This window comes from Thamnophis elegans, chromosome 7 (genome assembly GCF_009769535.1).
Source record: "Thamnophis elegans isolate rThaEle1 chromosome 7, rThaEle1.pri, whole genome shotgun sequence".
Lineage (NCBI taxonomy): Eukaryota > Metazoa > Chordata > Lepidosauria > Squamata > Colubridae > Thamnophis > Thamnophis elegans.
In genome coordinates this window covers 47,929,288-47,954,788 of record NC_045547.1, presented here as the reverse complement: position 1 = coordinate 47,954,788, position 25,501 = coordinate 47,929,288, and the positions used below count along the sequence as shown (strand labels likewise).

The window sequence follows — 25,501 nt, the reverse complement described above, 5'->3', positions numbered from 1 at the left end:
TAGTGACAGTTGTAACAATTTTTTCTATCATTGATTTTTTAATTAATGAATTTTCAGTACAAATCTAAAATATAAATCTGAAAATAAGCCCTCCCCCAAAAATAAGCCCTCCCCAAAAATTGCAACACAGCAGCAGCCATGAGGTGACCACACCCACTGCTTCCTGCACCTCAAAAATAATAAGACCTGCCCGAAAATAAGGCCAAGTGCTTATTTGGGGGGGGGGGGTTTCAAATTATTTTCGGGGGAACACGGTATGTGGTCTTTTGAAGTTTATACACTATATTCAGACTTATTTTTCCTACTCAGTTTTTATGAGTAAGATGAAACCATATGTCTTGCAGACATATACTGCAAGAATTCTACTGCTCACCTTTCAACAAGAGTTTTTGAAAGTGCCAAAATTTGTTTTCTCTTTCTTCCTATGATTGAATCTTAAGATGATAATCACCCACATTTACTACAGCTATAGGAATTACTTGTATTTATGTAGTTCCTCTGAAATCAGATGTAATTTTCCAATTTTGTTTGGGGGTTAATGACTGAATGATCCCAAAATGGATTTTCACCTGGCTTCAATGTGTTTAATGACATTTTTTAAAAATGTACCTTGACAATGTACTTCTGGCTACTGGATTGTTTTGGACGTTTTCATAAATTTCTGTATTTTTGTTATGTCTTTTGTAAATTGTCATTATAAAAGTACAAGAAAATTGTAAATATTACAGATGTGTATCTATTTTCTTGTACTTAACAAAAAACCCAGAAATTCATGTGCAAACAGCCAACAGATTTGTGTTGGATTATACACATATTTAGATTAAAGGTTGAAAGCAACATGATTATATAGAAATAATAATCACAATTTCTAAAATTGCTTCAGGCATTGTAGATTACAGGATATCATGTGATAAGTTTAACAATTTTATGCTTTGTCATGAATAAGCATTTTAAAAGGCAGGGAATTAAAATATTCTTAAGCTCTAGTGCATATTGTATACATTACAAACAAGATTTTTAACATTTTGAAAGTTTTCAATTTGGCGTTTTTACTTACTTGCTTATCATGATTTGTTCTTGCAACCTTGATTAAAAAGAGGATGAATCAACCTAGCATTGATAGATTTGAGCTTTATTTGACAATAAATTTGTCTCTGTTCTCAAACCACTATAAGCAAACCACATTGTAATTTAAAAGTAGTTTGAATGCACATAATTCTTGGTCAAATTTATGTAAAATTTAAAGTGTGGCTTTTTTTGTTTTTTTACAAAGCATGTTCTTAAAACTCTTTTCTTTGTGAAGAAAAAAAAATAATGTTTCATTCTTGAGAAGAATATTTGTATTCACACATTCAGTGTGGTTTTCACGATCTAGTGGCCTAAAGATATGTTGGATTACTGTTTGCATTTTCCAGTAGGCAAGGAAATAATTACACTGTCTGAGGATGATGGAAATTATAATTTAGCATATGCACACTGCATCAGATGGGTATGCTGCAATACCTAATGAAAGGTGGAAACATAAGATTTCTCCATCTTCTTAGCATTTTATGTACAGTCATTGCACATAATAACATGGTATCTAGCAGAATAGACTCAACACTTGTGTCCAAGAATAATGAATGTACTACTTCATCCCTTATCTATTTTGCATAAACGTTATATAAATAAAGATACAAGATCGTAATAATTATGTATCAAATGCACATCAGAGGATATGTAAGATGGTTACATCATGACCCTGGTAAAGTGTACTATTAAATGGATTGGGCAGATGTATTAAATACCTGTATTCATGGCCAGATTAATCAATACTGTTACTCCTGTCTTGAGAGGCAATGCTAATTTATTGTAAAATCAGTGAAATGTATAGAGAGAATAGCTGGTTGGATTAGATGGTTGGCAACAACTATGTCTCTCCCTTTTATAATCCAAATTTTTGTTTAAAATCTTTGCCAGAAAGAATTTCTTTTAAACTTAAAAGTCTTGATATTTGTATCTGAAATTCTTATTCCAGCTGATTGTATGTTTTATGTCTTTTTTACTATAATGTTTATTTTACTGGTACTCTTTAGTACTGGTGGTTAAAAAATGTGAATAATCACCTTTCAGTTTTAGGTAAGAATTATTTTGTGAATATTGGCAAAATTAATAGCAATTTTGTGCATGTTCGTAATTTTGCTGTTATATTTGTACTATGAGTTTTATGCTAGTCCAGTTCCTTTATTTTAATCACCCTTTTCTAATAGATTCATAACAAAATTTGGTTTGAACTGCTTTCCTTATGTGAAGTAATTTGATTTTGAAAGTGATAAAGATCATGGGGTTGAAATTCATTTGTCAACAAATATATTGGAGTACATTTCTTGCTTACTGTGGTTTGAGAACTTTTAAAGGAATTCAACAGTATTGTTCTATTTTATTTGCTGCAGTTTTAGCTTTACTAGTTCCTCATATACCTCAAATATGAAAATATATAGAAATATGTGAAAATTTCAGATTACTTTTTGTGAACTGAGAAATTGTGACTGATTGCATTGTTATCAGATCCTAGCCACACATAACTATGTATCAATATGGTATCTCTTGCTTTTGCCACATCTGTTCTGCCACATAAATGAGTAGGAGGCTGCTTTCCACTAATACAAACTGGAAACTGTTTTATAAAAACTTTTAGTTCAGACAATATATGGAAACTAGATTGGATTAAAGATAAAATGATTGTGGCTTCCCGGCTTCTACATCCCTTGCATGAAGGGAGAAATGGCTAAACCAAAGGAATCCCATGATGATGCATAGAATTTAATTTAGCCAGAATTGAGTCACCCAACTTGAGTTCTTGTAATTTAGCTGTATAAACAGACAAATATTAGACAAAACTAGTAAAAAAAATCTAACTCAAGAAAAAGCAAAATAAGACATATCACCAAAGTTTCATTTTGAATTTACAACTATATAATACTTAATAGTATTTAAAAGTAAAAGAACAAAAAACCCAGACATAAATAATTGGACTTTTATTGGAATACATTTTCCTTCCCAAAAGCTGAAATGCTAACGTTAGAATCTCCTTGGAACAGAAAAGCCAAAGTATTTTATTTGCAAGGAAATAAAGTATACATTTTTACATACTTAATGCATTAAAATACATAATCCATTAAAATATAACAAGCCTAAGACTTCATAGAAGATTAATCTGCAACTATGGTTGTGTGATGTATGTTTGACAAATAAGTGTTTATGTTACACTATGGGTGTTAATCTCCTTGAGAATTTTGCGGTGGTGGTGGTGGTCAGGCTCTGTGTATATAAGGGATTACAATAAACCAAAGAGTCATGGGCTTGCAGTTCTAAAAATGTCAGGTTTTGGAGATTGTGTATTGTGTGATGCTGCATCTGTCCTCCATAATGTCCATAAATTCTGCCTGCTCCTTTAAAAATCAAAAGTAATTTACCTGGGTTTGGTATCTCAAGAGATTATTAAACTGGGAACTAAATTGCTCTAAAGAGGGAAAGTAGGAAAGGATTGAGAGGATGAGAAGTTGCCTAATCGCTTTCACAGTTCCTAAACCTGTCTTATCTTTGCATTTTTATTTAGGAACTATTCAAAAGGACTGAATTGCTATTTAGTGAAACCACAGTGAAACGTTTGAATAATCGTGAAAACTATTGGGTTTTTGGCTTGCATTTGCATATTGCAGCAGACATCTCCCCTGAAATAATTGACCAATAAAAATATATTATGTATTTAATAGAAGGAAGAGAAAATTGGTAATATCAAAACTATACCACCATTGTAATAATTTTAATAAATATTGAATCTCTAAATAGCAATGTTCCTATAATATATATGAAACAGACTTTATGAGTCATGTATATGAAACAGATTAGTATTCCCAATCTGCAACATGCTAGTATAGCTTTTTTTTAAATACTACCTACCAATGAAAATAATGTTAGTATAAATTCATTAATTTATTTATAATGAAATAGTTTAGAATAGAATCTGTGTCAATAACTGAGAAGCTTGGAGTCTATACTTAAATAGAAATAGTTTATTATAGTTAGTACTATGTTTCTTCATGCTTATTTCTTTAGGTACTTAATGGACACTGTATTCAGAATGGATTCTAATAGTCTTGCAGTTGTCATTTTGTTCCTCTGAAACTGAGATTTCATCTGTGCATTATGTTAAAATAACACAATTTATGCACATTATGATTCATCTTGTTAACAAAAACAATTTCAAAAGGATTTTTTAATGTGCAACAGAAGAAAAAAATCCGAATATTTAATACTCAAAGTGAAAACTAATTAAATTCTCACTTGCTTAAAACCCATTGTGGGAGAAAAGGAAGCACCAGAGAAGGGCATCTGAAATTTTTATTAATTGAATTAATTTTTCTAATTTGAACTGTATCAGTAGTAAGAGTGACCTTATGGCAGCTGCATATTGCTTTGTGTTTTGAAATTCTTTATCTAGATATCTGCATACAAAATATATCAATATGTACTTTTGCAAATAGTTTAAATTTTCTGATTTTTTTTTAAATTATTGCTTTGATGTTTTATGATATATCCTAACATTATTTTTTTGGAACCATGTTCCATTGGATTCAGCATGACTTACTTTACAGTAAGATTTAAAATTTCTGTTTTAAGACTGAAACATTTAGGAGCTGCCAGCATTGGGCATAGGAATGAACAAAACATGTGATGTATTAATGTATTTTTAAAATCATTTTTAATATTGATTACAATAATTGCCAAGCAGTATTTGTGTATTTACTGTAGATTTTATATAGAACATTCTACAATAATGTTGTTATTAAAAAGTGTGGAACTTTTAAAAAGCTAATTAGATATGAAGTATAAATTTTGACCGTTTTGTTTCTGGAATTTGTCTTAGGGCATATTTGTTTTGTTAAACCAAGCAAACTTTTAAAAGTTTCTGATACAGCCTGAAGAAAAAAAAGAACATGTTAGCCTTTGATTGTCTTAAAGGGGGAGGGGGGTTGATGTTTGTATAACAGCTACTGATTTTAGTACAAATTAAAGAATTGTTCATGGTATCCAAAACAAAAATAAGTCTTCCATGTGATCATAGCAGAGTTATGTAACTGTGATGAAGTCTTTAATAATTTTGCTATTGAGTTGATTTTGATATTTCGAAGTGCCAAACAGTTATGTGATTGCTGCTTATAAATATCATACTTGACTGCTAGCTGTGTTTAGAAGTGAGCCAAGCTCCTCTCATTTTTCCATATTTCTCTTAATTCACATACATATTATCTAGTTGTCTGTTTATCTGATTGTCAAGCATGAACAAAAAGCTACATAGAGGAAAACAGATGTTTATAATTTATCTGTCAGATTAATTTGTTTTTAACATTTGTATTATTTAGCTGTTCACATAGTTTCATTTTTTAAATTAAAATGGTTAAACAATGTAACAAAATGATCTGACTGATGCATAATCCTCTGTGCACTTTTTGAATGTTGATCTGAAGAAGCATTCCTACTAATGTTTACTTTTTACAAAATTAGGTATCTATATATTCCTGTAATACGATTCTAAAATGATCAACCTGCAATTTGGAAGGTTTTCAAACAAATTCTTGTTGTTTTCATTTTTTATTTTTATGCTGAAATAGATTTGATGTTTGTAAATTGTGTATGTATAGTTAAACCACCATTTTTGCTTGCTGTGGGATCTAGCAAAATCTACATCACAAATTTTAACACATTACAGCTGAAGGAAGAGGAGCACCTCGCCAGAAAAGAAATGTAACTTCGTGGAAAGAGGCTTGTCCAGCAGTTTGCTTCTTGTGATCGAACAGAGCTGTAAAGGATTCATGGATAAATTGAACAGGAATAGATCTGAATAAAGCAAATCTGCATATATGGTAACCAGTAGCTCTCTTACTTTTTATGTTGCTTAGCTGTTTTTATTTGAAGGAACCTGTGTGATTTAAAACATGTAGCTTTTTGCAACTATTACTGGTTATATATATATATATTTGACAATTAAAATGTGCAGGCAATTGGAAAAAAAGTCAAGTAAATGCTTGTTTTTATAGTAGTTGGTTCTTGTTTAAATGTTCTAGATAATGTCTGTAAAGCGCACCAATTTGATTATAATAGATGTAGTGTTGTAATAAACTGTTTGATGGGGCTGATGTGTAAATCTGTTCGAGTTATTTGATGTTTACACCTCAGGGAGCGTCTTGTGTTCAGCAATATTTAATGGTGTTAAATGTCTCTAACAAAATGCATATTTTTTACAAATGCATCAATTTATTGTATTTGATGAACTTTATGATGAAACTAGAATAGAAATCACATTATTAGTTTACAGCCAGTTTTACATAGATGGTTTTGAACATGCCTAAAAGTATACCAAAAAATTAGTGTTTCTGATCCTTGTAGATTGAAATTCCAATGGAGAAGACTTTAAAGTTAAAGTGTACAAAAGACTTCTGTTGTAATATACAGAACTAAATACCCCATATTTATTTATAAAATGTTAGAAAACAACATTGGGCATTTTCAGATGATGGTCATTCTTTATTTTTTTGTTATATCCTATTTCCAAATACTCTTGATAGTGTATCCATAGACACACAGTTGTACACAGTAGGTACAAAAGAGTTCCCTAGAAACAACAACTTGAAAAATAAAAATCCCAGAAGTTTCTTTACACAATAAAATATAGTTTGCCCTAATAAGTAGATGTAAATCTGATGTATTCCAGATTCAACAGTAGATTTATAGTAATGCTCAGCAATGTTTGTTGATAAAAACAGACTTCTCAGATTCTTACTTGTACCTGCCTAATTTCTTCTTTCAAAGCTGTCAACATTTTAAATGTTTACTATTTCCCCAAATTTACGGCAATTGGTTTCTGAATTAATGAAAATCATTTTTAATATTTAATCAATATCTTAGTAAATTGGATTATAAATTTGTTGAGATATGAAATTAAATACACCATATATATTCTGCAATTATAATGATAAAAACCATGATCAGTCTTGAGTTTTTTAATTAATATTATAATCTACAGTTTTTAAGATAAGTGAAGCATACATAGTAAAATATATGTGTGTTTCAGTTATATACATAAGGTATTATCTGGATCTTTGTTTCAGTTTACCCAGGAGTAAAACCCTTTGAAAGTGGAATTACATTTAAGTAAATATGCATGCTAGTATATATTCACTCATTATTAGCTGCACATGGAAACACTCAAATTACTATACTGGTTCTGTTCATAATCCTACTCAGAGTAGAAATAAAATATCTGTCTATGACGGTTATCCAATATGACTTAATTTACATTGTTATAAAAGTCAGTTTATCAAATGCTTAACTGAGTCAGTGCAACTTAACCTATTGTATAGACTTGTCTGTTTCAAATTAATTTTTAGTTGTTAATAACTGGAGTGGTATGAATATGTTAATGTTCACTGAAAAGATTTTTATAATGGCTCCCTTTATCATTTTTGTACATTGGACATTCTTATGATTCATTCTTGGTTTGTTTTCTTGATCTAACACATTTTTATGTGAAATTGGCTTCTGTTAAGCATATTATTATGATCAGTTTACCTAATTAGTATGTGGAAATGTTAATATTACTTTCGATTTAGCTTCCAATTTCATTGTGTGTGTGCGTGTGTATGAGTGCGTGTGTGTATATATGTATAAATAAATAGGTAGTTCAGAAGTAAACATTGATTGAAGTAAAATATTGAGATGTTTGGGTCCATGTACTCTTTTTATTTAAAAGTTATACTTAAGGTTTTGAGTTGTTTCCTTTGTGCAGGGCTGAATAGGTATATAATCAAAAACGGGGAAATTGCTCACATACTTGGAATGGCTTGTTTATGTAGGGTGGTTGTCGTTGCCCTAAGAATTCCAGTCAGTAATGCATTTTTAATTAGCTAGAATGTGCACAAAGAATCTGGACTAAAAACTGGAAAAAGCAAAAGCTGAAGAAACAGCCAGGTAAGTTAGATATGCATCATGGATACATTTTATTTGGAAAACTTAGTATCCAAGAACCAAAATGAAAATAATTTAAAATTATAACTTACTTTAGTGTAACTTTTTACAGTTTAAAAATAGCGTTATTGCTGTATATAGATTATTTTATGTTTTCTTCTCAAGATTTCCATTGCTGGCAGTGGATTTGCCAAAAATCAAAGTATGAATGGGTTTTTTAAAATAACTTTTTATATATGTAGTGTGAAAGTTTCTGATGTGTGGTAGTAAATTGTAGGTAAAAATTATTTTCCAATCTGAATTATTAATTTCAATTAACATTTAAAGAATTCCAAAGATTTTAAGACAAATGAAGGCATTCCAGTTGTGATATGTCTGTGAGCAAACTCAGGATATATTATTGTGAATACTCACAAGACAGTAACAAAAATCTGGATATTTTCTAGGCTTCTACTGAAATTTGTTTGGATTTCTGTATTTATTCTGTTTCTGACAGGAAAATGTATCCAAGTAGGTACTTGATGTTCTGTATATAGATATTCGTCGATTAAAAAGAGGTATTTTATGTTTTTATCAATATAAATTAAAAGCAAAACACAGACTTAAATTAATTAATGTCTCCTTAGGTATGTCAGCATCTACCTGTAATGTCACTGTCACGTTTCTTAATGTGCATAGTTGCAGCAGGTGGTACTCTTGGAACTAATTTGAACTTAAGCCAGAACAGCGAATTTATTAATTGGATAGATTTTCTCTCAATGTATTGAGTTAATACATATAGCTGGATAACTTTGTTTTTAGAATAAGTTTTCAAATTGCATACTAAGCAGATATGCACTCTTTTTTGTCATATTTAAAATCTTGCCCATTACCTATCATGTGTCTCTCCAATAACCTGATTGCAAATACTGCAGTGGGAATGCAATCCATGTTACCTATGTTTAGATTTCTTAATTAATTTTACAGTGAAAATCCTGGTTAGTTTTGAGATTGTGTGTGCTTGACTGCTTTTGATTATTCCTGGATTATTTGGTTGTCAAATATGAACTGCAGATTTTAAATGTATATAATGACTTCAGTTTTAAGAACTCTTTTGTAAATACAATATTGGATAGTGGTTAGATTCTCACTCCAGCTTACTACTAATTTTTATATGTAGGGTCTTATTCACATTGTTTACTTGTTTGATGTAAGATTTCACAGCCTTAAAATGCAGCTTTTAATGTAAAAGCATTAAACATATTCTGTAAAATGTGCATACTTCAACTGTTTGTCAATCTTAAAAATCTGAGAAATAGGGAAAATTGTGTTAATGAAAATAACATTTTCATCTGAGCAAGAAAGAATAGTAGGAATTTATTTAACAACCAGATAGTTAATCTGAGAACAAGGTGTTTTAAAAAGCACATTAGAAATATTTTATATAAGAAACTGATACTCCTTATGTATGTGTACATACTATGCCATCAGCAAACATACACATGCTTATGCAAACTATTAATACATTTTCATTTCCATCAAATATTGCTTTCTTTCTTTGCAGCTGTAAATTATTAGTTTAAATAAAAATAATGCCACAGTATCCATATTACAAATGTAGATTATTTCAAGCTTTTGGGGTACAGTTTTTTAAATCAAAAGCCACTTTTGAGAAGACATTCTCTAGAATACAACATGGGACTGCAGCAGGGCAAAATGAAAGAATGTTGTAAGGTCATACTATATAAGCAGTAACATTTCTGTTTTCATACATTTCTAGTCCAACTCTGCTGAGATCCAAAAATGCAATAAACATGGAACTCTGCCACACTTTGGATTTAGAAGCAAAATAGTGCTTCAGATCATGCAGACACACAAATGTAATGCCTATCTGCAACACCTTAAATAAGTATTTTCTGAATTCGTACACCTGCATCATGACGTTGGGAAAAGAGCATAACTACTTTGAAGCAAAACCAACTGATATGTTTGCCCCTTATATACTCTGATTACTTTTTTGCCTTTGAATTTGAAGTGTTGCAGAACCGTGCTTTCTCCATGGAGAATGACATCTTTTTCTACATTGTATTAAACTTTGGGTATTAAATGATTTTACAATTTTCTCCAACTCTGAGACAATTTATCATTGTAGTTATTGAGAATCTTGTTAGGCAAAATTTTTAGAAGCTTCCACAAAATGTCAAATTAATCAGCATTTAGAGTAGGATGTTCTATATAAAGGGGTGGGGAGATGAAAGCTAATCGCCTTATTGACAGGTTATTGGAAAGAGACTACTGATGGTGGAAAGAGCCAAAATAGGCAAGTACCTCTTTGAAGAACTTCCTTTATGCTATCTATTATCACATGACACATCAGGTACACACTTGAAGCAGAGGAGGGAATATTTTTCAATTGGATTCCTAGAATAATTTATAATTGCTTTTCTTGAAAGTGAAATTAAATGCCAAGCAGTTGTGATCTTGCATTCCTTATTGACGGATTTGGCATGATTTAGATACCAGCTTATTTTTTTGTGAAACATTGAGATTCTATGAATTTACTTGTAAATACATTGCCTTAAAAGTGGGCAGATTTAACTTTCATATTATACTTCTTTAGTGCCTGTGGAGCTAACCACTTCTTTAGATACTTTTACATGGCTGGGGTTGGGATTTATTATGTCATAGTTTGCACAAATGTTTACATGAAAGTAAAAGCACTGTACACTAAGATTTTAAATTAATTGGTATATGTAACCAACCCAGGTTCTTTTGACTTTCTAATACCTGGCAGCTCAAGAACATCTTGAATGTGTTGAATTTTTGGAACTTAAATGGCTTCACAAGGTAAGAGGGAATAATGTAATACCATATGAAATTTTATAAACCAAATCTCTGCCTCTAGAAATGGCTTTTAAAATTTCATTTCACTTCTATTTGATCATTTGGTGATTTTAATTACCTTTATTTCTAGACTTTAGGTGACTGTTAAGAATTTGGTATTGAACCATTAGTTGGTTTTTTAATCTGCAAAAGAAGTAATTCTTTTTATTGGAGAAAAATAAAACACATTTTAATGAAAGCTTAAGTCTATGTTGTCTTTTTTCATGGAACTATGAAAGTTTTTTTGAAGTTAAATGTAAGCTGTTCTTTCTGGAAAAAAAGGAAAGTAACAAGCTGAACAAAATATCTTATAAAAAATAAAATAGAGAAGGTAATGTTTATCATTTTTATGGCAATTATTTCTATGTAAACACAATGATTTATTACTGTTCCTCCTCCTCATCCTACTGTTATTACTCTGTACACATATTCATGTAAACAAATGTAAGCACAATGTAATTGGTGCTTTGAAGGCCCAAATCTTTTAATATTTCTGCTTTGATCCTAGTCTATAATGTACATTTGTATAACGAAATAATCAATTTACAGTATTTCCAGTTCTGAAGTTGATCAAATATTCTTGGGAATCTATTTTGTTCTCTTCTTTTCACACTTGATTATTTTAACTTCCTTCTCAGTATAAAATTTCTCTTAAATGTGTCTCCATATTTCCCATCAACTACCGTATATACTCGAGTATAGGCCGAGTTTTTCAGCCCACTTTTTGGGCTGAAAACAGCTGCCTCGGCTTATACTCGAGTCAGTGAAAAATTTGCCCAAATGGAGGAGAAAAAGGGGCGCCCCTTTTTCTCCTCCATTTCGGGACCCAGTGGAAGTTCTCTGCGCGAGGTGAAATGGCCGGCAGCAGCCTCACTCTCCTGCCGTGGCTTCCGTTTCAGTCGCGCAGAGAACTTCCACTCGCTTCCCGGGCTTGTGTTCTGATGAGGGGGAAAGAGAGGACTTTCCTTACGCCCGCATCAGAGCTGGACGTAAGGACTTTACCCCATTGATGAGGCGGGCGGCGCGGATTGTAGCAAGGACGGCCGCCGATCGCAGCCTGGCTGCGCTGGCGGGGACGGGCGGGGCGGGGTGGGATGAGACTCCCCACTCGCCAAGATGGTAGGACTCCAAGTCCCATCCCCTCCACCCGTCCCCACCAGCGCAGCCCCTGCCGCATCAGCCGGAATCTAATTTCCCCCTCATCAGAGCTCGGCGCGGATTGTAGCAAGGACGGCCGCCAATCGCAGCCCGATTGCGCCAGGGGGTTCCGCTGGTTGAAAGAAAGTCCTTCTTTGCACCAAGCGCTTTTCCCTCCCAACTAATTATAACTAATTATATTAATTAGATAGATCAGTGTTTCTCCACCTTGAAGACTTGAAAGTGTGTGGACTTCAACTCCCAGAATTCTGGGAGTTGAAGTCCACACACTTTCAAGTCTCCAAGGTGGAGAAACACTGAGATAGATGATCCACGGTGTTTATTTTTGGAAAAAAGCGCCTCCTGCTCTGGACTGCCGGGAACGCGATCGCGTCTCTCTCTCTCTCTCTTCCCCCCACCCCCGGCTGTTCCCACCCGGGAATGTTCTGGCGGGCTAGGCGGAGGGTGCGTGTGCGTGCATGTGTGTCAAGGGTGGGGAGGCTAAGAGGGCGAGGTGAGATCCTGGCGGGGACCGCATTTCACCCGCCGAGCTTCCTTTCCCCCCGTCTTTTCCTCCGCTCGCCGACTTCCTTTCTCCCGTGGCTGACAGGTGGGTGGGTTTCCCTCCTCCTCCTCCCTGCTGGACGTGGATCTGCGGCGTGGGTGGCCGTCCTTGTTGCCCGCCGGCGGCAGGTCGCGGCAAAGAGAGGGAGAGGGAGAGAGAGAGAAATGCCGCCGCTCCCCGGCTCGCCTCTTTTTCCCGGGATCGCCGTGATGCTTTGAGTTTTCCTTCTGCGGAGGTGGGGTGGAAAGAAGAAGAAGTGGGGCCCTTCCCCGCTTCTTCTCGGACTACCTAAGCGTTGGGTGCGCTGTCCCCATCTGGGAAAGTAGTGCTGACTCATCAGGTGTCTGGGAACGGGTGGGGCTGAGGAGCGGCTGGGGGTGGGGGGTGTTTCACAGAGCGGCTGGGGGTGGGGGGTGTTTTACAAAGGGATGAGGTGGACTGAATTACCCCCTTGTATCTGCTGCCTTGTTTAGTGATTGTTTTGTTTGCAGCTATAATGATGGTGAAAAAGACCTGTAAAGCAAAGGAAAACTGAATAGGATCCTCAGCCCAGTCACAGTTTCATTTAACAACCATTTAATGACCAAGATACTAGTCCCAGTTATGTTCACTAAATAAGGATTATCTGTAAACTGTTCTTTTGGTATCCACGTATGCAAAAGACTGATAGCTGTAGGAGATGACCAAGCTGAGCCCAAGGGAAGGGTCAAACACATCAATGGCCAACGTAATTGTTTCAGGGTTCATTTTATTTACACCAAATATAATTCATTTAAGAAATTGGACAGCACATCCTTTATTAGTTTCAAATTCTTTCTTTAAAGATATCCATGGTGGAATGTAACATGCTGAAAGCAACAGTGGCAATGGGATGCTTTTGTGGCCCTTTGGGATAACCAAGAAATAAGTGTGTGTGTGTGTGTGTGTGTGTGTGTGTGTCAGAGAAGAATTTTTAACACAGGTATGTTGTACATGCATACATTTGGACAAACTTTGCAGAAATCTCCTCTTTTTTAAGTTTTATTTGGCATCATTCAATAGAGCAAAGTCTGAAAATGAAGCTGCATGCTACTGTAGGAGTCCAACAGTTTAGCAAATAAAAAGAGAACTTAGTGTTCCAGGGAGATGAATTTAAACTGCATGGAGATGAGGTGAGTGAAGTATTTCATTGAATACACCGGTATTGTGTGATAATAATTTGTTATCCAGAGCAAATTTTTACAATGGCTACTGTATATTTAATGGGCACAGGCAGGCTGTATATGTTATTCAATGGGCAATGGCAGGCTGTAATTAATGGACACAGGACAGGCTGTATATTCAATGGGCACAGGCAGGACACTGGTAGAATGTATATTATGAGCCTATGAGTTTTGAAGGATTTTAACTCGTGTTTTAGCTTGGTTGCTGAATGAGCTAAGGTTTTTGTACTTTTAAAGTTATTGTTGATACCATATTGTTTTTATTGACCCTCTTTTCCACTTACAGAGCTAGTTTACTGTTTTTCTTTGAAATAAATATTCAAAAACATTATTGGTATCTATTTTTATTTTTGAAATTTACCGGTAGCTGCTGCATTTCCCACCCTAGGCTTATACTCGAGCCAATAACTTTTCCAGTTTTTTGTGGTAAAATTAGGTGCCTCGGCTTATATTCGGATCGACCTATACTCGAGTATATACGGTATACTTTGATCCATTTATTTTTCCATTTATTTTTCCCACAGAAGATTTTATCAATGCCCTTAAAAATATTTTCAGTCTGCTAGTTCTTAATTTCCAGGTACTATCCTGTTTTCTCCTGAAGAAAGATGAGCTATATTCCAGATGAACTCTTATGAGATTTAAATTAAATTACAGAATGGCAAAATATTCAGATATTATTAAATGCAGAACCATGAACATATTTCATTGGGACTTTAAACTTTCCCCTGTAAGTTGTGAAGTTTAAAGGTAACAACAGTTAACAGTTAAGACAAGCTGAAGCTCACATATTCATAAAACAGGGATGTTGAACTCATGGCCCGCAAGTGGATGTGTGGTGCTGGCCACCCCCACCCCCATTTTAGCAAAGGGGAAAAGGTGATGTGTCACGTGACGACATGAATTTGACACCCTTGACATAGGTTAGATGTCAAAAAATTCAACTGTTGTGTTTTAAAATAATAGCAGGGTATTTTGGAAAGCAGCTAAATAGCTATCATTAAGATATCACTAATATTAAGAATTCCATATAACAATCCTAAAATTAATGTTTTCTATTTGTTGGATATCAATCTTTCATTTGAAACTAGCATAGCGCTATAAGAGCACTAGTGCAACATTCTTGGGAGAGAAATAGATTTCTGAAGTTGGCTTCAACAACAGGCAGTAAGTATACAGTGCATGAACTCAGTCTTGGTTCTTGGGAGACACCTTTTGCAGTTTTTATTGGCAAGATTTCAGAAATGGTTTGCCATTTCCTCCTTCCTATGGCTGAAAGAATGACTAGCCCAAAGTAACCCGGCTGGATTTGTGCCTAAGGCAGAGCTAGAACTTAGTTTTCCAGTCTCTAGATTGATGCCTTCCTTAACCACTACACCAAACTAGTTCTTTGATGTCTCCTTTATAAAAAGCATAGGGAATTAAATGAATTTAATAGGAAGTATACTAACTTCAGAGCCTAAGATGGATCTGTTATATTATTATCTTAATAATATAAATAAATTATAATATAAAATTTATTCGGTTACAACAGTATCGCAAGTGCTTATAAGTGACATTTTGGGGAAAGCAGCTTGGCAGATAGACTTTTGAAACATGGAATTCAAATAGACGTTTCTCATAGGCTAACCTGGATTACAGAAACTCCCGAGGAGCATCTCAACAGCGGTTAGTAACTCAGAATTGCATTTATAAGCTTACATTTGCATTCCAAAATGTAGCACTTCACAGCCAGCGCGACCGCCGCTTGTCTTAGCTTTCCAGCCTTTCACTTTCATTATCTCTGGTTCGCCAAACTAAAGCGGCGGGAGGTCACGTGACGTAACCAACCCGCCGCTTCCTGCTGGGAATGGGAAGGCGCCTCCAATGGGCGTTTACGTCGTTCTTACCCGGAAGCTCTTGTACTGAGGGTCGCGGACTCCTCCCAGAGCGCGGAGGCCGGATTGCGGAGAGAAGGGAAGGTTTCCCTGGGCGGGCAGATGAGGCCGGCCTTGCCCTGGCTGCGCTAGAGCGGCGCGAGGGAGCCTTCTCTTCCGGTGCAATATGTTCAAAAGAATGGCTGAGTTCGGGCCTGACTCTGGTGGGAGAGTGAAGGTGCGAGGGCCGCTGGGAGGGGGCTTTGGGGACCATCCGCAAACGGCTTCCCTTCCTCCCGAGGGCGGTGTTGGGTCCCAAGGCGATCGCAGGGTTTGACGCACATTTGGTCCCTTGGGGCGGCTTGTTGCCCAGCTTCAAGGGTATCGATTGGTCAGGGGTCGCTTTGCTGGCTGGGGAATTCTGGGAGTTGAAGTCCGCCAGGTTTAAAATTGACAAGGTTGGAGACCCCTGGTTTAAATGGCTTTGCGGAATCAATTGTTTCGAAGGAGGGAACCGTCTCGGTTGTTGCTGCAACTAACCCCGAAGGGTCTCCTGCAGCTTAGAGACCGAACGATTTATTTGCATACAAGTTTCCGAAGATTTAAGTCACTGTAATTAATTCTTTTGGAAAGCTGTTCGTGCTTCACTTACCTTTTCTTTTTTAAATATAAACTTAACTCTCCCTAAATTTAATCTCTCTGTTACTCTCCATCGGCGTTGCTGAATTAACAAATAACGTATATTGTTATATATTTCATCATTTCAGATTTTATGTATATTCTTCATTAATTTATGACTTTTTAGAATTAATATGGTAGGTGTAAGAAAGGGGATGCTGAAGCTATTGCAAATTTTTAAGTAGTTACTGTTTTAAAAGCCATATATAGTACCTACTTATGGTTCAAATGAATTCTCTATTAAATATTACCTAGTTTTGTATGGTGAAGGTGTAGTTTGCTGTAATACAAACAAATGACATTCAAATAATTTATAAGGTATTTTTTAACAAGATGTTGGTCTCCGGATTTATGTGCAGGTTGACCTCGACTTTTGACCACAATTGAGTCTAAAAAATTTCTTGCTAAGTGAGACAGTTAAGTGAATTGTGTCCCATTTTACCACTTTCTTCCCACAGTTGTTAAGTGAATCATTGCAGTTAAGTTAGTACTAGGGTTGTGAAGGGAATCTGCCTTCCCCATTGACTTTGCTTGTCATAAGATCCGGGGACACTGCAGCTGTCATAAATATGAGTCAGTGCCTAACATCTGTATTCAGTTCAGGTGACAATAGGGATGCTGCAGTGGTCCTAAGTGTGAAAACAGTCACAAGTCACTTTTTCAGTGCTGTTCTAACTTCAGATAATCATTAAATGAACTCTTAAGCCGCCCAGAGTCCCAAGGGAGTGGGCGGCATACAAATTTTATGAAATTGAAATTGAAATCTTGTAGGTTGAGAACAACCTGCATAACTTTTTTAAATAGTTGGTCTCCAATTTTTATAATTCAGAAGGTTTGTATCAAGTAACTTTGTAACCTTATATAATTATAAGTATTGGGAGTAAGTGCTGGTACATTTCAATTGGATTACACAACCAAGAATTCTAGTTTCTTAGGTTTAAACTTTAAACCCTGTTGGAACTACTGATTTGACTATATGTCTTATTGATTGCTTATTATTTTATAATGCTAAATTTTTCAACACTACTTTTATATTTACATTCTAACTTTCTGTCTTCAGGAAATTCAGTACAGATAGTCCTCAAAAGTATGACCACAATTGAGCCCAAAATTTATTTTGTTAAGTGAAGCATTTGTTAAGTGAACTTTGCTCTCTTTTACAACCTTTCTTGTCACAGTTGTTAAATGAATCACTGTAGTTGATTAGTAACCCGATGATTAAGTGAATCTGATTTCCTATTGACTGCATTCAGAAGGTCACAAAAGGTGATCATATGACCTTGGGACATCGCAACTGTTATAGATTGAACCAATTGCCAAGCATCTGAATTTTGATCACATGATCATAGGGTTGCTGCAAAGGTCGTAAGTCTAAAAAACTGTCATAAGTTACTTTTTTCAGTGCCATTGTAACTTTGAATGCTCACTAAACAAACTGTTAAGTCGAGTACTACTTGTAAAGTTCCATATAGGATATCAATCATTTTCCAATCGGGCATTACTAAAGAGACACAATGAGTCATAATAAAATTGATACTGTTTTCCAATATTGGTAAACATTGAAAGCTGTAAAAAGCTGAATATTGAAGTGAATTAAATGCTCATAGCAAATATAATATTGCTTAATATAGTTCCATTGAAATTAGTGGTTCTGATATTTCATAACCATTCTGATTTCATTTATTTTAGTGGGTCTAAATATGACTTGAGGTTAGATCCAGTATTTACATACACAACACTGAATTTCTTCAATTTTATTTATCAAATCAATGTATGTAGCCTCTCAATCACCATAGTCCAATATTGTGTAATCATAACATAATAGCCCTTCAGAATTAAAGTATATTAAAACATATTGTGCTGGAGGCAACTTTAGTCATTCCAAAACAAAAATGAGTCAAAATTGGCACAAATCTTGTTTACCTAATGTCTGCGGAAAGAACCAAGTTTTTAAAGCCTTTCAATATAGGCAGAATTAGCGCTATCCAGTTTTTAGGGAGAATTTGGTTCCAAAGATCAGCTATAGCAACAGATTATGCATATTGTCCACCAAATGACACTTTGCGTGACAAAATGTAAAGTTTTGTTTACCCTTTCAGATCCTATCAGTTGGGCAGTATTAATTAGAGACAGGCAGTTTCAAAATCTCTGTGCACTTTGACATGAAAGGCTTAGTAGGTCAAACCACCACCTTAAATTGCTGCTGGAAACTTACTGGCAATCGGCTAGAAAAGCAGCAGTGTCACATGGGTATTAGGAGTGGTCCTCATGGCACCATTCTGGATTAACTGTAGTTTCTGAGTGGTCTTCAAGGACAGAACCATCTAGTGCACATTGCAGTGATTCAGATGAGAGGTGAGAAAGGAATGGGTGACAGTATGGCCTGTCAGTCCAGAAGTGTGTGTGTAGGAAAAAAATAATTTCTAAAGTTTTTGTAATTAAAAATACAGTGTAACTTTAAATCTGCATTACATACAAGTTGGAATTCTTACATGATTCTACTTTTTAGTTGTATCTCATTTTTACTATTTTTACAAATAATTCAAGGTGGCAAACACACCCAACATTCCTTCCTCCTCTTATTTTCCCCACAACAATAATCCTGTGAAGTGAGTTGTGCTGAGAGTGACTGGCCTAAAATTGGCTTTCATGGCTAAGGCAGGACTAGAACTCATAGACTTCTGCTTTCTAGTCTTGTGCCTTGATGATTAGATCAAACTGGCTCCCTTGACTAAGTTCTGAAGGAAGAGACTGATCTAAGAAAGAATCTTTAACTTTCTGTGTTAAAGCTTCAAAGTAAGAATGTAAAATGATTTTGCTTTTTTCTTTCAAGGGTGTAACTATTGTAAAACCCATTGTTTATGGTAATGTTGCCCGCTATTTTGGCAAGAAACGGGAAGAAGATGGGCATACACATCAGTGGACAGTTTATGTTAAACCCTATAGAAATGAGGTAAGCAAAAATATTTTCAACAATAATGTATTTTTCCCCATTTTTTTCAATTTTGGGTATTTAAAATGTTTAATTAGGACATTCTATTCATCACCATTAGATAAAATATATAAGGATGTTCAGAATGTCTTATCATTAGGAGGACACACAAATATTGCATGAGGAAAATAACTTAAAATCTGTAAAAAGTACTGGAACTAATCAATGGAATGCTGTGTGACAAAGAGACACAGTATAAAACACAACTATGGTACATATGTAAATTCTTATTGGCTCTTTTTAATTTTAGGATATGTCTGCTTATGTAAAGAAAATCCAGTTCAAGTTACATGAAAGCTATGGTAATCCACTGAGAGGTATGATTTAAACAGTCTTAAATGAAAGTAGAATGGTTTCATTATTTTTCAAAGTTGGATATCTAATATTTAGTGTTTTCCTTCTTTTTTAGTGGTAACTAAACCACCATATGAGATCACTGAAACAGGTTGGGGTGAATTTGAAATCATCATTAAGATATTTTTTATTGATCCTAATGAAAGGCCGGTAAGTAGTTTTCCCAATGCAAATGGCAATACTCATTTTTTGTTTGTTTTTTAAAATAATTTTTATTATACAGTTTTTTTTAAAAAAAAAAACTTTAACAGTTTCCTTCTATACATTTCCATATATGTATAATCCATTATATATGCATTTCCCCCATACTCCATTATGCCATTATCTATAAATGTAATTCCAGTGCTTTTATACATACAAATATATTCATTTCTTGAGTTACAGTCATTCATTGTGTGTCATTTCCATTTATACATATTTATTACTAATTTCTAACTCCTGTATCTTCTTCGTTTAATCTTTCCTTAAGCTTCACACCTCTCCCCTAACCATTTATACCATTCATTCCAAACCTTATAATAATCTGTTTCTCCTTTAGCTTTGATCTCTTTTGTGAGGCTGTCCATCTCTGAACACTCTAGGACTTTCCTTATCACCTCTTCCTCTGATGGAGCAAAATTATTATTCCATTTTTGTGCATATATAATTCTGGCTGCCGCTATGATATGTAAAATTAGATATTATGGTTTTTAATCATATTTCCCTGTCAATATTCCCAATAAAAATAATTCCGGTTTCATGTCTATTTGCTGCTTGGTTATTTCTTCGAGCCATGCTCAGTTTTATACATCTGATTACCTTGAAGAAGTCACATTCTATTTCAGCTAAGCTAAAATGTGGTAGGTCATGTATAAATTGCTAGTATTTGTTGGGAAAAAAATTTAACTGGTGAATTTTGTGCTAAGGTTAAAGAAAAGTCAGCTGAATTGTTTTAAGCCATGTTTAGAGAAAAAACACTAGCATGAGAGAGAGCTTAACTGGGTATATCTGTATGTGTTTCAACATGACTTTTTAAACATTCTGTGAAAGTCGATTGCATATGTCACCAATTCCTAAAGCAGTCAATGACTATAATTCTTCTCACGGTATAATCATAGGTAAATTATTTGTGATTGACATGTGGTTCAGTTTAACTGGAGTTTGGCTGGAATTTTGAGAACAACATGAAGAGTGCATCCTGTTTAAAATAACAGTTGGGAAAATATTGAAAAGTTTTACCTATATTTAGAGGATGAATCACTTAAATGTATTACTTTGGGCTTTGTCTCTGGGAATGATACAACAATTAGGTGTGCCAAATTATGAGGAAACAAATATTTTGCAGCATAATCTTAAAATGGTTCCCTGTGTCTCTACGAAAAATAAATGCCAGTAGTGAAGGTTAAAAGGTTTTGCCTTCTGAAAAATATGTCAGCAAATAGTGTTATTCCATTGCAGGTGACCTGTAATTACTAATTCATTTAAGTTTATTAATTTTTGTCTATATAAAGTAAGTTTTCGGTTTCAGTTATCATGGCAAACTGAAATGTAAAATATTCAATTTCTTTTCTGTTGTGTGATTTGTTTATTTGGTAGTAACCAGATTTCTTTATTGCACAGGTGACTCTCTATCATTTACTGAAGCTGTTTCAGTCTGATACAAATGCCATTTTGGGAAAGAAAACTGTTGTTTCTGAATTTTATGATGAGATGGTATGATAACAAAAAATTACATCAGCTTTTGCATGATAGTCTCCTCTTCTTCTCCTTTCCTTTTCAAACTCTAATAGTCTGAATCTGTCAGAGAGTGGTTCCCCAATTTTTTTGGTGCATGTTGGATATACAGGAAGAAAGATCCATTAGATTGGAATATTCTAGTAACCAAATTAAATAATTATATATATTGTCCATTTTACTGTGAAACATTACATAGTTGGCAAATAATAGAAATGTATTACTTTTCTCCAATAGATTTTTCAGGATCCCACTGCTATGATGCAGCAACTGCTAACTACATCTCGTCAGTTAACACTTGGTGCTTATAAGCATGAAACAGAATGTAAGTGCTGAACGCCAAGATTTCAGTAATATGTGTTGATTTTAGATAAACTAAAATTTGATTTTGAAGACCCTCTTTCCGATCATTATTGTATGACTTAAACAAGATCTGCACTTTAGCTTTGGCTTTCATGAAAATTATATTTTACTTAAAAAAAAACCTCAGTCTATAATGCGTATTTTAGTCCAGATGGAGAAAAGTAAATATGGAAAGGTATGGAAAGGTTAGTTCTGAATAATCATCATATTTTAATCCTATATGGTCTTTATAGAATTTCACTATTTAAGGTCATGCTCCTCAAACTTTGTTGTGTTATGAACCCCTAGAATAATTAATTAATTAATAATTAATTAATTGTGATTATCATTCATCTTTTTAGAAGCTGTGTGTGTGTCTATTTGTATTATAGAAAGCAACATTGTGTTAACCTGCATATGAAAGTACAAAGAGCTTCTGTCTATGGGAATTAAAGTTGTGTGGTAATATTGTAGATAGATACATGAAGTAAGTGCCATCAAATTGGTGCCTGCTCTTAACAACCACATGGATAGATTTTCACCAATAAGCTTTCTCCCCATCCTGGATCTTCATGTCTTCTAATGGTGCACCCATCACCAAGTCTGTCTATCTTGCTGCCAGTCACTGACTTTTATTTCTGCTTGTCTCAGCATTATAAACTTCTCCAGAGAACTAGGTCTTTGTGAATCTGGTCATTTGTGATTTAATGAGAACCTTGGGTTGGTTGCTTTGATGATAGGTTTGGAGTTTCTTTGGGTGGGGGTTCTCCATAGTATTCCGAGGATACAGTTCAAAAGTATCAATAGTTTTTCTATTCTATGTCTTTAAAGTATATTGATATACAAAATAAATAAAAAAACATACCCCACTGCTCTTGCCCAGATTTTTTCTATAATATCACTGGCTGGTCTATTTAAACTTTCATGGTGGTTCCTTCATATAACTTGCCAATCAAACAAATAAATCTCTTATCTGTAGCATTAGGCTGAGGCGATAGTTGGCTGGATTTGTTTTGTTTCTTTTTTAAAAAGAGGATTCCAGCACTATTCACCTAATTATGGGAAAGCTATTTATATAACATTAATATGAGGATAGCCAACCACAGTGCCCTCCCAATTTGAGGCTTTCAATTTGAAATCTCTTAGTATCAGGTCCATCCCCAGCAATTTAATTCTGCCTCTTGATGAACATTTGAATTGACCTCCACCTTATTGATAAGCCATTCTGAAGCAGATGGTTAAATGTCCTTTATTTCTTCCTGCCCTTGTCTTTTTTCTTCCTGCTCAAGTAAGCATTTAGAAAAATTGGCTCACTCAAGCAGAGGAGAAGCCAAGTCTCAATTAGTATAGTATTTCTTTGGAGAACTAGAAACCCTTTTTATCATTCTCCAGCTGTTGTATAGACAGAGGGTTTCAGGCTATTACAAAGCTTATTTTAGAGGTTTATAATTAACTACTAGTGTAGTAATAATAGTGGCTGTTGCTTGTAGCATCAATAGGCTGAGTAATTTATTTTGCACTGTAATTAAACTGAGTCAAGGATCACAATCTTTCCCAGAAAAGACTGCTGAATCCTTTTCCTTCAGAAATCTAGACAGAACTGTCCTTGAAAAAGAGGCAAGGGAGATAATTTTGATCCTGGCTAGGTCACTTTTGGACTGTGGTAGGAGATGTTGTTGTGAGCACAACACATTGAAGGTCTGAATTATTGTAACGCGCTCTACATGGGGCTGCCCTTGAAGAGTGTTCGAAGACTTCAGTTAGTCCAGAATGCAGCTGCACGAGCGATTGTGGGTGCACCTAGGTACACCCACGTCACACCTATCCTCCGCGAGCTGCACTGGCTACCCATTAGTCTCCGAATCCGCTTCAAGGTGCTGGTCGCTACCTATAAAGCCCTACATGGCATTGGACCTGGGTACCTGAGAGACCGCCTCCTGCCGATTACCTCCCTCAGACCGATAAGATCTCACAGGTTAGGTCTCCTCCGGATTCCATCTGCCAGCCAATGTCGGCTGGCGACTCCCCGGCGGAGAGCCTTCTCTGTTGCAGCTCCAGCCCTCTGGAATGACCTCCCCGTGGAGATCTGGACCCTTACTACTCTCCTGGCCTTCCGCAAAGCCACCATGTCCTGGCTGCTCCAGCAGGCCGGGCGGTTTGTGAAACACCCAGCCCCATGGAAATTGTGAATGTTGCGTCTTTTTTTTAAAGTGTTGTCTTGTCTATTTATCCCCTTTCCCTTGTCTGTTGTGAGCCGCCCAGAGTCCTCCAGGAGTGGGCGGCATACAAGACAAATAAAATGAAATGAAAATGAATGAAATGAAATGGAATCTACGATGCCCTTGTGCCAGCAGCTTGGTAAAAGCCATATATGTCTAGCAAAATGCAACACCCTCAGGGCTTCCAATCTATTGTTGGAGAACTTTTGGTTTATGCAGATTATGCCAACTTTGTATTGAAGATAAGCTAATCCAGTTGTTTTGGAGTCCTAAAATGATAATTTTATTGCAGCTACAATTTAAAGGCATTGTATGTTAAAAATATAGTTTGTATTGTACTAGCAACAGTGGCACATGGTGCTTGGTCCAGAATGTTTTAATGTTTTTGATTCAAAATAACAAAGACTGCCTTTCTAAACATTGAAAGAAATATTGAAAAAAATAATTAAGCAAAGTATCATCTATATTTGTCTTCCAGTTGCAAGTGTAGAAGTAAAAACTCGAGAGAAGTTGGAAGCTGCTAAGAAGAAGACCAGCTTTGAGATTGCAGAACTTAAAGAAAGATTAAAAGCAAGCCGTGAAACTATCAACTGTCTAAAAAATGAAATAAGAAAGCTTGAGGATGATGATCAATCTAAAGATATATAATACCTATTTACTACTTTAAGAGACTTCACATGAAACTTATTTTGATCATGGAACCAATAACACATTTCCTTTTCTGGGAAGAATTGCATATAGGCATTCTGGAGAGATTTTTTTTTTTTTTTTTGGTGGACAAAAGGAAAAAATTCACTCTGTGACATTTCACTAAGTATTTTTTTTTAGAAAATAAACAATATTTTCATGGTTTTAAGTTGCAGTTGTTATTTTTAAAACTGACTCTAAAGAAAAAGGGAATATATTGCTGTTACAACTTGTTCATGTTCTGATGTATTGAGTATATGAAATACTTCTATGATATTGTTATTAAGTGTGTAGTCAAAATTCTACTTATTTACATAAACCATCACTACCTTAAGGAGAAATAAAACTGTATTATAGAGAGTTTTATGGCTAAACCAAGTCTTTATTATTTTGTTTCCAAATTTCTCAGAAACTTGAGAGAACTGTACAAAGAAATATCAATGGTAAGTTTACCCTTACAGAGGATAAAACTGATCATGACTCTTATTTGGAAACTGTTTTCTGTTGTTCTAGAGTTCCAGTAATAAAAGTAATATGTGAAAACATTATATTTTCTTTAATATTAAAATATGATAAAATATATAATTTTATATAAACAGGAAGGTAGTTGAAAACAAATGTTATGAACATCAACTAGCAGTTAAACAGCACGACCAAAAATCTCTGATATCAAATTACATTGATAATACCAGTTCGACTGGGAAGGAACAAAAATCATTGGCCATGCCAGCACCCACCATACATGTGAATTTATTGAAACCTGGTATTCTACTAAAGGAGCAATTAACAAACATATTGAGATCCAACATATGAATATGTAAGAAACCAGACCATTCAAACAACCAATTAACAAGAGAACTAAGCTGCTCAGAATTTAAATATGGCAC

The 25,501-nt window shown here is 34.8% G+C and overlaps 2 protein-coding genes across 6 annotated transcripts in view; both read left to right on the top strand.

Annotated features, from left to right (window-relative positions):
- CPSF6 (cleavage and polyadenylation specific factor 6) overlaps nucleotides 1–10,294 on the top strand; it is a 43,586-nt gene extending 33,292 nt beyond the window's left edge. For 4 of the 5 annotated variants that reach the window (XM_032220553.1, XM_032220552.1, XM_032220548.1 and 1 more), the window contains one exon: nucleotides 5,753–10,294. The gene's annotated coding sequence lies outside the window, so the exon portion shown is untranslated. The remainder of the gene's footprint in view (nucleotides 1–5,752) is intronic. The other variant, XM_032220549.1, reaches the window with a different exon arrangement.
- Nucleotides 10,295–15,670: 5,376 nt separating this feature from the next.
- Nucleotides 15,671–24,975, top strand: YEATS4 (YEATS domain containing 4). Its single transcript, XM_032221743.1, has 7 exons — nucleotides 15,671–15,867; nucleotides 19,141–19,260; nucleotides 19,550–19,616; nucleotides 19,709–19,803; nucleotides 21,253–21,345; nucleotides 21,604–21,691; nucleotides 24,406–24,975. Exons 1-7 carry the CDS (start codon nucleotides 15,817–15,819, stop codon nucleotides 24,573–24,575), a joined length of 684 nt encoding a protein of 227 aa, XP_032077634.1. The 5' UTR covers nucleotides 15,671–15,816; the 3' UTR covers nucleotides 24,576–24,975.
- Nucleotides 24,976–25,501: the final 526 nt, after the last annotated feature.

Coding starts and splice junctions, on each gene's coding strand:
- YEATS4 (XM_032221743.1), top strand. CDS start 15,817: ATGTTCAAAAGAATGGCTGAGTTCGGGCCTGACTCTGGTGGGAGAGTG. Junction 19,261..19,549: donor TTAAACCCTATAGAAATGAG/GTAAGCAAAAAT, acceptor TTTTAATTTTAG/GATATGTCTGCTTATGTAAA. Junction 19,804..21,252: donor TTGATCCTAATGAAAGGCCG/GTAAGTAGTTTT, acceptor TTTATTGCACAG/GTGACTCTCTATCATTTACT.